The following is a 13403-nucleotide window of genomic DNA, read 5'->3' on the forward strand; positions in this document are numbered from 1 at the left end:
TTTGTAATGGTTTTCAGTATGTTCAATCAGGTTCTTAGACATTTCTCGTCAGAGAGAGATGATGATATGATAGGAAATGATTAATGGTGCAAGGTCTGCAGGAAATAAGAGATCAAGTACATTTAGTGTGGTCAGAAATCACTTCTCAGGGAGTGAAGGAAAATACACAAGGCATTTTGAGGTAGAAAGATGAGAATATAATGACAGAGATGTTTGATAAGTAACCCTGAGAGTCAAGGTAAGATTGCTTAATTGTTGCAGTCATCAAGGTTTCCTCCACCCTGGGAAGTAAAGTAGAAAAGGTGACACAGGGCTGGAAGTGGTGTGGTGGGTATTGTGAAAAGCACAGAATCCTTGTGAAGGCATCGATTGTCAAGCACTGTTGATTCTCTTCCCACATTTTCTCCTCATAAAACTACCACTCTAGTTTACCTACCTTTTCCCTAGTCATTCTCCCTAACTCCATTTGTTCTCTTCCTCCAATCCATCCTTTATCCTGCTCAAAATCATATTCCTAAAGTACAGCTATGATTGTATCACTCCCCTGGTCAAAAGCCTTCAGCAGTTACCTGTTGCACCAAGGATAATTTGTCCTGGAGGTTGGCAAATGAACCTGTTGAGGATATGGAGAATATTGCATAAGTTGAAGGTTTCCAAAGAGATGTTAAAATATGACGCTAAAACAGTGGGTCTCAGTGACATTAGGGAGCAAGGTAGGCTATCTTTTCCTTCTTTCCTATTAATTACCTCCTATAATCTATAAGTAGGTATTTATTGAGCCCCATCCATGTAACCACCATTGTGATAATTTTTTTGTGAAGAATTTGAGAGAAATAGAAAACATAATAAGTTTCTTAAGAACAAAGACCCTCTTAGGTACACATTGAACGGATCCGTAAATATCACTTTAGATGTTCCCTCAGTCAGTGTAGATCACAACCTATCTTTGCCTGCCCATCTTACATAATTCATGTTTTATATCCTCCCACAAATTACATACATAAGGTAAATAAACCAGAGACAAGAAAAGAAGTGCTAATCTTTGATTGTGACTATAAATGCAATAGAAAAATTCTATGTAAGCAGTAATAATCTACTTACATATTTTTCCCAAAACTGTAGTGATATTTCTAGAATTTGTTGTACAGGTTCTTTTTGCCTTTTGACTTTGGATACTTGTACAGTGTAATCTGCAAACAGAATCTCCATAACAAATTGTTTTTAACCAAATCATATCTTGTAAACTGTTTATAGAAAACCCAGGGATAAAATGAACTGTTCATTGTGGAAGACCTTAAGTTATATTATTATAGTAGAAAATACAGGAGGTAGAAGATAACTGAAAAGACTAATGCCACATTAGATTCAAATCTATAGCTTCTTTATCTACTTAAAACATAGTTTTAAAAATGAAATCCAACATTTTTCAGTAACCATGGAAAACAGTTAAAATAAATTTGCCATTCAAGCCCTTAAATCATGCTTGACACAGGGAAATAGGAAGATATAAGAACCAGGACACATGAGACATGACATTTTACCTACAACTTCTGTTTGCTTTACTGAGCTTGTAGTTTCACCATTCAGTTGCCGCCTTCTGCTTCAGACGCAGATTCTTCTGCATTCTTGAGCCACTCTACAAATATTTTCATTTACTCAAGAAAGATACTTTCCTTCTTTGCAACATATGAATCTTTATACCACTTCAAAATGGGCTCTTCACTCAGACTTTAGCTTTATAAAAAAGCACCACAATTTTCTGGCAGGCTTTCATGAAATGAATGTTTTGTCACAGTACTCCTGTATCTTCAGAAAGGCAGCAAGTAGTAAGCTATATTGCTTCAAATGCTTGATGGCTTGCTCTGCTACCAGCCCCTCCTTTTTGTTCCATTCCACAGTGCTCATTACACTTGACCAGACTATACCTAGAGTGATCTGTTCCAGGATATTGTATTTCTTCATCTCTTCCCTGAAATACAAAATTATATTCTTAACTGGATCACCTCATGACATTTGTTCTTGAAGTTCTTTCTATAGTTCTTAACGTGCTCCTATAGTTTTCTTGTTCCTAACATACTCAGAAAGTTCTTTTAGACCTGTTTCGATAAAATGTTTTGTGAAATGCTAAACACTTTGCTTGTTGGCTGGAAAAAGTTCCATCAGTCTGCTGTCCATGCTGACTTTTCAAAGACTAGCAGCTACTGCATTGATATCTTTTTCATTTATCCATGATTTAAACAGCTTTACAGCAAAGGCCACTGAAATGCCTTCTTTAACCAAATTCTCATTGTAGAGGCTATTAAGAATGGATGCATCAAGTGTCCCATTGGCCAGAAGAACCTCAGTCAATATGGCTGGTTTGTTCCTCTCAGACTCTGAAAAACCCTTTAAGAATAGCAGCAACTTTTTAACTTCATCCTCAAATCCCTTTTCAAGGTATTGCCTGATTACTTGTTAAATGCCTGAGCAAAGGCTTGCATGGTCTCTAGGTCTTCTTGTGCTGCAAATACAGACATCCGTACACATCATGTCATTTGCCAGTCACCAGAATGTCAGAGTGTTTCTGCATATTGGCAATAATCAAGTTTTTCCCAAGAAGCATTAAGAAATTTTGCTACTGCTTCCAAATCAGTGCCAGTTTCAAGTTAAACCTTGAATAATACAGTCCTGAAACTGAGAGTTAAGCCTCCCTTTTCCATCTCTTTTCTAGTTTCAAAACACTGGCCTGATAGTGTGGGCTTTTGCTGCTTTTTATTATTCATAAAAGACACCCCAGATGGGTCCCAGGTGGGGTCTGGTGACCAGGCCAGGCTCTGGCTGCTGGGTCAGCCCCTCTCCCAACCCCATTGCCTCCTCTTTCCCAGGAGCAACTCCAAATCCAGGTTCCAGCTTGGACTGGGCCTGACCTCATGTGGCTACTGCAACTACCTTCATCACTTCAGCCTGGGCCTCCACCACCTTCCTGCCTAAGTACAGAAGGGCTGAGTGGCCTGCTTCCTGCCTAACACCCTCCCCTGAGGCCCCTCGTTTGAGATTTTTAAACTCTACCATCTGCCTTAAAGTAAATGCCTATTCTGTTTTAGTTCTTTGTCAAAAGTTAAAAACCCTGAATAAAAATATTTAATTTAATGAATTTCTCTTTTTTTATGGTTCTTTTCTCAAGGAAAACATTTTTTGATTGTTAAACTATTCCTCTTGTTTTATTCTAGATGGCAAGATATTTCAGGAAAAAGTACAATCAATCATGTACTTGAGACATTCCAGCAGTGGAGGAAAGTCTATTGCTAGTCCTGGATTTAAGGTTATAAGTCCATCTGGCTTTGCTGCTTCATTCTCTGAAGGTAACATTAGTTATAACATTACCTCCACCCAACTCATTTTAGCCTTTGGGTTTTATAAAAATATATAATTTAGTATTAGTAATATGGTTTAAGCAATTCCTACTTATTGAAGTGAAGACTAAATTACAGAAACATTATTTTTATGGAAATGTAATTTTATCATATTGTCTTTTATGTGAAAAAATAAATTAAAAATAGCCTACCAAATTTCTGTTTAACCTGTATCCTCAGGAGACCTGTTGAAATCAATAAGCAAGAAATAAATGTTCCAAACAAAGGGACATTCAAATAGTCTAGAGTTTTTACCCCCTTTATGGTCTCTACCGTGCTCATTCACCTTAATTCTGTCTAAGTCCATTTCTCTTTCTTGACCTGTCACTATTCATTGGCAACTTTCTTCTTCCACTTTTGATTTAGCACTCTATTCACTTGCTTCCCTATCACTGACTCTGTTTTATTCCATACCATTTCTCTCATTTCCCATATAACTTGTCCTTATCTCTACCCTCAAATTATAAAATAGTGGAGATATAGTCTTTATTACTCAGATTTTTAGTTCATATAATATTCTACTCTAATTTTCTTTCACCACTAAAATGCCTGTTCAATTCTCCAGCAGTTTCTGTGACTTTTAGTAAAAATAATCTAAAGCTTTGTTGTATTAACCTTAATAGTAGTTTTTCAGTAGTATGCTTTTTTTAAGATCACTGAATATGAGAGTTGGAAGGGACCTCATTATTCATCTTGTTCTTCTAAACACAAAAGGAATAACTGCTGTAACATAGCCAAGAAGTGATCATCTAGCCTCTGCATAAAGATCTCCAAAGGAGAACCCACCACTTCTCTAGGCATCCCATTACACTTTGAGGCAGCTCTAATTGTTTGAAAATTTTTTCTGACATCAAGTCTAAATTTGCTGCTTTGTAATTTTCATCATTGTTTTTGGTTCTTTTGCCTGAGACCAAACAGAACAAATCTAATCTTTCTTCTATACCATAGCCATTTAAACATCCTTATATGTCATGACCTTTAGCTAAGCCTTTGACTATTCTGGATACTCTTCAACTCATCAGTATTTTCTTAAACTGTGGCACCCTGAATTAAACACAGTACTTCTGGTAAAGTGTAAAAAGAGTAGAATACTGTAGACTATCACCTCCTTATTCCTGAAAACTATCCCCAAATTAATGCAGTTTAAGTTTTCATTATTTTTTTGGCTGATATATCTCTGTTGAATCAGTCAGTAAACATTTATTAAGCACATGCTATGTACTAGACACTAATAAGTTCTTTGGATGTGAAAAGAGGCAGTAGATAATCCCTGCCCTCAAATACCTCATAATCTAATGAAGTAGACAGCAAGCAAACAAATGTACAGGCAAGCTATATACAGTATAAATAGGAAATAAGAGAGGAAAAGCCTTTGAATTAGGAGAGATTTGGAAAGGTTTCCTCTAGAACTTGGGATTTTAATTGGAACTTAAAGGAAATCAGGGAAACCAATACTTGGAGATGGGGTGGAGGGAGAACATTCCATTCATGGGAAGACAGCTAGATAAAATGCCCAGAGATGAAAGATGGGATGTTTTATTTGTGGAGCAACAAGGAGGCTGGATGGAAGAGTATATGATATGAAGTAAGGTGTAACCAGACTGAAAATGTAGAAAGGGGCTAAATTATGAAAGATTCTGAATGTCAAACAGAACATTTTGTATTTGGTTTTGGAGACAATAGGAAGACACTTGAGTTTATTGAGTGCAGTTAAAAGGAATTGAGGTGACATGATTGAACTTATCCTGTCACTTTTTTTTCATTTTATTGGATTTTTATCCATTCACATTTAATCTTATTAGAATTAAGTTTATATTTTTTCCACTTGTCTCTAATATTGGTAGGTTTTCCCCCTAAATTAAAATTTTTTGTATTTCTCTTCCCCTGCAAAGAAAATACTTTGTTTCCTTTTATGATACCATTTTATATTCTTTAAGATAACTCTTCTTACAGGTTTTCTTTCCTTCTACTTCAAACTTCCTACTCTTTCCTTTTTCCACCCCTTCTTTAATTTTGTATCTTTGATTAACTTAATTCTTTTTTTCTTTTATCTAGCTATCAGATTTTTCCCTCCTTATTTATTCAACTAAATCAAGTAAAATTCTCCTCTCTCACCTCCTTCAACTTATTTTGTTTATTTTCCTCCATTTTCTGCTCCTTTTTCTAAGAATGATTTCTTTCCTTGTTCTTTCCATTTATTCTCTTACCTTTCTTTTGCCTCTCTTCTACGTTGTCCCTCATGTCTTTATATTTGTGTTCCCGATCTATTCTCTGTTGTTTCTTCATTGAGACTTACTATTGCAGATTCAAGTTTTTCTATTCTGTTTATTATTTTTGCTTCACGGGACATAAATTCTGCTCTCGTAATTCTCATTTTTTCTTTTAAACCACTTTAGCAACAGCATGTTGTATTTTAATGTTCACCTTAACTTTTACAGAATCCTCTAGACCAGTAATGGGCAAACTATGGCCTGCGCGAAATGTTCTCTCCACCAGTGGGACATTATTCCTAATCTGATGAATACAATGAGTAGGATACAATACAATGAAACTTGGAAAGAGTTGTCTTAGAAACAGACTGACAGATGAGCATTTCCTTTCCTTTGGCCCCCTCTTTAAAAAGTTTGCCTATCACTGCCCTAGACTGTTGGCTTATTTTCTTTCTAATGCAATATTTATTCATAGATGCCTAAATTTTACTAAATCTGAAGACTATATTATATTGCTATTGTTTCTCCTCTTGATTTATCTGTTTATGTTCACTGTCTTTGAGATTTCTTTCTGAAAACTTTGATGTTTTCAGTCTCTCCCCCCCCCCCCACCTTATTTTCCTTATCACTCACTTCTTGATTCCCTCCCTTCTGATTATGGTTTGAGATTTGAATTTCAAAATGTCTCAACCTTTTCCTATGCTGGGCAATTATTCATAGTTCAATAACCTAGGTCTCTGCTCCTATTGACTTTTGAGTGGACTGAACTGGCTGCAGCTGGATGCTATGCTTCTGACCACAACTCCCATCTTGGTGACCTCTCCTGATCTATCTATTCCCTAGTTCTCTGGCTCAGTAACAGCAGGCCAGAGGCAACTTTCCCTAGTACTGGCAGTTCAGAATCTGCTTTTCCTGTCACTGGTAGTTCATAGTTTTGCAGCATTGTTGCATTGTGGCTGTAGCTGGCTTCTCTTAAAGGACTACTGTCAAACTGACTATTAAAGCCTAGAGCCAGGGTCTTTATGGCACTGGAAAAAGTTATGGGGAAACAGGGGGCAGGGTCAGTTTTGATGTAAGCCTGTATCATGTCCTAGCTGCCTAATAGTGTGAGAGGTATGAAAGAAATACTGAGTGAGCTCAAGGTTAGTGAGCATAAGTTTCTGGTTTGTGTGTATTTTTTTCTTCAACTTCAATTCCAGATTCTGAGTGTCTTAGCCCATGGAAATAGCTGAAGTTGCTTTCTTTTTGACATAGAATTTCTTCATTTTTGATGCATAATAAGAAAGTTGAGTGGTTATGGAAATCAAAGAAAAATGCCCAGCCTACTGTCTCGTTGCTCACATGGAATTCTGTTACCTTTCCGTTAATTTTAAACTTTTATTCTTTGATATGTGATATATAAACTTTATTCCATGGAATTAAAACTTCTAAGGTACCCATTTTGCCTCTTCTAATAATAAGTTTCTAGATTTATAGATTTTGCCTTCTCTTCCTTTTTTCCCCCTGTTTTTATCTCACTTAAAGAGATATTAATTCCTAGATAAGATAATTGAGAATATAGAAGTATTATCTTATGGTAGAAATTTTCCTGTATGCTTTTCAAGATTTATTTATTTAATTAATTAATTTAGGACATTTTTCCTTAGTTATAGGATTCATGTATTATCCCTCCCCTCCTAACACCCCTTCCCATAGCCGACACACAATTCCACTGGGTTTTACATGTGTCATTGATATTTGAATTATTGATATTTGCTCTAGGGTGCTCATTTTGAGTCAATATCCCTAATTATATCCCCATCCTCCCATGTGATCAGGCAGTTGTTTTTCTTCTGTGTTTCTACTCCCATAGTTCTTCCTCTGAATGTGGATAGCGTTCTTTCTCATAGGTCCCTCATAGTTGTCCTGGGTCATTGCATTGCTGCTAGTGGAGAAGTCTATTACATTCGATTGTACCACAGTGTATCGGTCTATGTGTACAATGTTCTCCTGCTCTTTTCACTCTGCATCAGTTCCTGGAAGTCATTCCAGTTCACATGGAATTCCTCCAGTTCATTATTCCTTTGAGCACAATAGTATTCCATCACCAACAGATATCACAATTTGTTCAGCCATTCCCTAAATGAAGGGCATACCCTCGTTTTCCAGGGTTTTTTTTGCCACCACAAAGAGCATGGCTATAAATATTTTTGTACAAGTCTTTTTCCTTATGATTTCTTTGGGGTATAAATCAAGCAGGCAGTCTTTTAGAGCTCTTTGGGCATAGTTCCAAATTGCCATCCAGAATGGTTGGATCAATTCACAACTCCACCATCAATGTATTAATGTCCCAATTTTGCCACATACCCTCCAACATTCATTACTCTCCCCTTCTTTCATTTTAGCCAATCTGCTAGGTGTGAGATGGTACCTCAGAGTTGTTTTGATTTGCATTTCTCTAGTTATTAGAGATCTAGAGCACTTTTTCATGTACTTGTTGATAGTTTTGATTTCTTTATCTGAAAATTGCCTATTCACTTCTTTTGCCCATTTCTCAATTGGGGAATGGTTTGATTTTTTTTTTGTACAATTGATTTAGCTCCTTATAAATCTGAGTAATTAGACCTTTGTCAGAGGTTTTTGTTATAAAGATTTTCCCCCAATTTGTTGCTTCCCTTCTAATTTTGGTTGCATTGGTTTTGTTTGTACAAACCCTTTTTAAGTTAGTATAATCAAAATTATTTATTGTACATTTTGTAATTTTTTCTAACTCTTGTTTGGTCTTAAAATCTTTCCCAAAGATCTGGCAAATATATTATTCTGTGTTCACCTAATTTGCTTATAGTTTCCTTACCTTAAGCTTGATTGTGCAGTCTGTTACTACCTCATGCCCTCTCTTGTCGTTTTATACATCAGTTGCCTTCTGGAGCTCTGGTTCTCCTTTTCCTGAGGCAGGGTGCTGTCCATGGTGGCATTATACTCTCTCTCACAGGCAGTGTAAATAGAAAGTAATCTCAGAGGCAAAACATTAGCAGTGGAAGGGACAAGGAAAGATTTCTTGCATAAAGTGCTATTAGAGTTGATTTTTAAAAAGAATGTTGGGAAGCAGGAGGGAGAGGTGAGAAAGAAGAGCATTCCAGGCATGGGAAACATGTTAAAGTGTGGTGTCCTTCACAACATTGTGTAGATATTTTAAACATAGTAATGCCTTTTGTGTTTGAAGATACAAATTCTAGCAGGCTCAACCTCCCAAAATATCCTTAAATTGGAAATAAATTAAAAAGATCCTATTGCTACTAAAATCGTCATTACAAATCATGTACACTAAATCTCAAACTATTTGCTCAGGCAAGAAATGCTTTAGCTATTTTCCAGAGTGTGTTTGCTGTACTTTATCACTCCCACTAGACTTTATTTTCAGGTTTTAGCTTAGAAAACAGATTAAAAAATGAAATCAAAAGCAGTAGCAACTGATAAAAAAAGCGATCACTTCTCAGTGACAGCATTAAAAAGTAATACTTGGCAACCTGATAACAAGTGGATAAAGAGAACAAATGTGATCTAAGCAGAAGCATCAAAACCACACCATTCTTGTTTCCTTTAGCACAGGAACCAGTATCCCTACTACACCTCAATGGCCTTCAAGAGCATCTGTCAACTCAGAAACATCATTCTGTCTGGTACAGAGCAGTATAATTTTTCAAAGTGATCACTGCTAGTCCAGAAGAGGTTAACTTGTGTGCTTGGTAAACCAGGGAAGGATAACATTAAGAAATGGGAAAAGAACAAGATTTGGACTCAGAAGACTTGGGTTAGAATACTTTCTTTGACAAGTCACTTAACCACCAGACCTCATTTTCCTCATCTCTAAAATGGTACTTGAAGTACAAAAACTATGGTTCCAAGCAGTTTTTTTAATTAAAAAAATATGTATATATAAGTATATATATATATATATATATTGTTATGTTAAAGTTTCCAATTGCCCCTCTCTTTCACCTCCACACTAGAGAAGGCATCATTTGCCAAAAAAGATAAATATCTAAAACTATTACTTGCTTTTTACTACTTATCAGTTCTCTCTCTGGACATGAACATATATAAGTCATTCTTCAAACACTGTTTCTCTTGGTTCTGTTCATTTCACTTTTCATAATTTCGTGTAGATTTCTTCTTTTTTAAAAAATTAACCTGCTCCTCATTTCTTATGTCACAGTAGTATTCCATCACAATCGTATGCCACAGCTTGTTTAGCCATTTCTCAATTGATGGGCATTCCTTCAATTTCTAGTTCTTTGCCACTACAAAGAGAGCTACTATAAATATTTTAAAACATACAAGATCTTTTCCTTTTTCCCTGATTGTCTTAGGAAACAAACCTAATAATGGCATTACTGCATTAATTTTTAGAATTTTGGGCATAATTCCAATTGTGCTCTAAAATGGTTGGAATGGATCACAATTCCACCAGCAGTGTATTAGCGCCCCCATTTTTCCATGCCCTCTCCAACATTTGTCATTTTAGCCAATCCAGATACATAGATATGAAATATCTCGGACCTGTTTTGATGTGCATCTTTCTAATCTACAATGATTGAGAGCATTTTTTCATATTGTTTTATATATAGCTATGATTTCTTTATCCAAAAACTATCTTCATACCATTTGACTGTTTATCAGTTAGAGAATTCTTCATATTTTTATATCTTTGACAACATTCTCTATATATTTTAGATATGGGATCTGTATCTGAGAAGCTGCCCATAAAATTTTTTCCTCTCTTTTCTGTTTTCCTTCTGATGTTGGCTACATTAGTTTTATTTGTACAGATTCTTTTTAATCTAATGTAATAAAAATTAATCCATTTTACATCTCACAATGGTTTCTATGTCTTATTTATTCATATATTCTTCACCTATTTGTAAATCTGATAAGTAACATGCTCCTTTTTCTTCTATTTTGCTTTTGACATCACCTTTTATGTCTAGATCATGTATCCATTTTAATCTTAACTGGGTAAATGGTGTAAGATATTGATTTGTTTCTAATTTCTGCCAGACTGTTTTCCAGTTTCCCCAGTAATTTTTACCAAATAGTGAATTATTTTCCTAAAGCTTGGGTCTTTACTTTTTTCAAACAAGATTGCTAAAATCTATTACTGCTGTTTGTTGTATGTCTGTTCTCTTCCATTGATCTATTTATTTGTTTCTTAGCCAGTACTAGATAGCTTTGATAATTATTGCTTTGTAATAGAATTTAAAATCTGTTAATGTTAGACCTTCCTTTACATATTTTTTCATTGACTCCTTTGATATTCTTGACTTTTTGTTCATCCAAATGAATTTTGTTGGTATTTTTTTCTAGTTCAATAAAATAATTTCTTAAAATTTTATTTCTTAAATCCTATGCTCTTATGGTAATAAAATAATGCTCATAATGATATACAATATAATAGTGCATATAATGTATTTTAGAAAGAATTCCATCAAGATGGTTTTTTAAAAGTTTTGGTGTTTAAATGTAGTAAGTAGCAGTTATCTAGAAAATTATGTTATTCAATTCAAACTTGGGTTGATCTTTTTATTTTGTGAAGGTAGCTGGACATATAAAGTGTATGAAGTGTTATCTAAAATGTTATTTCCTATCTGATCTTGTCAGGTAGCAGTTCTTCAAGCATTATCCCACTGCACAATATAGTTCAAATACTACACTCTAGAAGTGTGCCAGCATCACCTGCCTCTTCACCACTAGTGCAGCCACGGAAGCTTTCAGGAAGTTTGGGCTGGAGTGTTGACAATTTACAAAATATTCCAGATAACGACATTTCTACTCAACCAGAGAAAGTTAATTATGGGGAGAGTGTGGAAATACTGAAAAGAGTTCAGGAGGAGATATTCATCAGTAGTTGTGAATCAGCAAAAACCATTTGTGAATCAGAAGAATTACCTTCTCCACAAATTTTTGTCAATGATGCTCCAAAACTGGAGTCTGAAGAATACCCATCAGTTGTAATGGATAACAAAGATTCACATGCAGAACTTAGATTTGATGGTGATAGTCCTGGGGATGAGTCCTCCTTACGCCGTCCTGATAACCTAAAGGGACTATCTTCATTTCAAAGAAGCCATAGTATTATTGCAAGTTTAGGGCTAGCTTTTCCATCTCAGAATGGGTCCTCAGCTGTTTCACGATGGCCAAGTCTTGCTGACAAGAACATTGTTCCTGAAGATTGGGAAAACTTTACCTTTTCTCCAGGTTATGAACAGACTTATAACCAAAGTACAAGTCCTGATAGGTATGTAAATACTGAATTTTTCTTTGAGAACATTGACATTTCTTGAAATTAATTTTATCTGTTGATTCTTTTGCTTCTCACACTTTAGTAACAAAAAAGAATCTCTTTACATATAATAATTCTATTTAACTATATGATTATCAGGGAAAATTTAATTAGAAAACTTTTAAAATATAACATTGCTTATACTCATGCACTCTTAATAAATATCAATGATGCTATTGAATAAACTTGTGCATAAGTCTTAAGTCAGGAAACTTGTGGAATGTTAAAGACTTTTGTTTCAATGTTATGTGAATACTTTGTTACTAATACTGAATTCTACAAACCATGGTAAATATATTCCTTACTGTGGAAACAATACTTTTTCTTATTTTTAGTTCAACTGAGGACTGTCTGGTCCTAATATGCTGTGGGCTCTATGACCTCTTACGTGGAGTTCTTCTGATCCTACCTGATATAATGCTTGAACACGTGATGGACAAAGTTGTTCAAGCAGACACACTTATAGTTCTTCTCAACCACCCATCACCTCTTATACAGCAAGGAGTTATTAAAGTAAGAACAAATGTTGCATGTGATTTTTAACTTATCAAACATATGTAAATGAAATTGAACCTCAAATATGATTACAAAATAACTCTTGAGCTTAAGACAGTAAAAATAACAAACTAACTGAAAATCATCATTATCTATGATGTATTCATTGAGTTATCAAGCTCCATTTAGTTCTCAATATGCTAGATCAGTGCAATATTTTGGCAACACTTTCATATATCTGATTACTTCCAAATTATTTGCAGTGATTTGAGGAAAATAAGTTTTTTGCATATGGGATACTAATTAATTTTGTCATTTGAATGTTTCTCATGTACATAAACAGAGAATATGTATATTTATCTTTCAGAGAATCAGATTCTTTAATTAGGAAGAACTTCAATGATCATCTAAGGCCTACCCATATCCAAAATGAATTCCCACTATAAAGATACCTGTCAAGTCATCATCCATTCTTTGAAATATAATTAAAACAAAAACTTTCAAATTTCTGATATTTTTGGAATATTTGGTGACTCACTTCCAAAAAGCTTATTTATAATTTAAAGTAATTATATGATTGTTTTCCTCTGAGATAAAGAATAGATGTTCTATTTATAGCATTGCTTAAGTTTGTGCTTGAGGCTCAAAAGCTATTACCCTAGGCACAGAAAAAGGGCTAATTTTTCTGAGTCCAATGTAAGACTGTTATTAGAAATATATTAATGGTAGCTTAGTTTAATGGTAGTGTTTAAATATTTCTCATATAGACAACAAAATAGACATATAGATTTATCTTTCATAGAATTACAAATTTTTTTTGGAAAGAATCTCAGGAACCCTCTATATCCAAATAACCCCATATCCAAAAGGAATTCTTATAGAAATGCCTATCAAATAATCATACATTCTTTGAAATACAGTGTTTAATAACTCAGCTTTTTAGTGTAAGATTTGGAGACTTTACTTACAAAAAGTTTAATCATATAG

General features: G+C 34.7%; 1 protein-coding gene and 1 pseudogene across 1 annotated transcript in view; one reads left to right on the forward strand and one right to left on the reverse strand.

Moving 5' to 3' along the window:
* The window catches only part of LYST (lysosomal trafficking regulator), a 260804-nt gene that overhangs the window by 132504 nt on the left and 114897 nt on the right, over positions 1-13403 (forward strand). The window contains exons 22-24 of the mRNA XM_044674577.1: positions 3210-3341; positions 11240-11876; positions 12257-12434. Coding sequence (XP_044530512.1) covers positions 3210-3341; positions 11240-11876; positions 12257-12434 — 947 coding nt within the window. The remainder of the gene's footprint in view (positions 1-3209; positions 3342-11239; positions 11877-12256; positions 12435-13403) is intronic.
* On the reverse strand, positions 1584-2762 carry LOC123245617 (annotated as a pseudogene).

This window comes from Gracilinanus agilis, chromosome 4 (assembly GCF_016433145.1).
Source record: "Gracilinanus agilis isolate LMUSP501 chromosome 4, AgileGrace, whole genome shotgun sequence".
Classification (NCBI taxonomy): Eukaryota; Metazoa; Chordata; class Mammalia; order Didelphimorphia; family Didelphidae; genus Gracilinanus; species Gracilinanus agilis.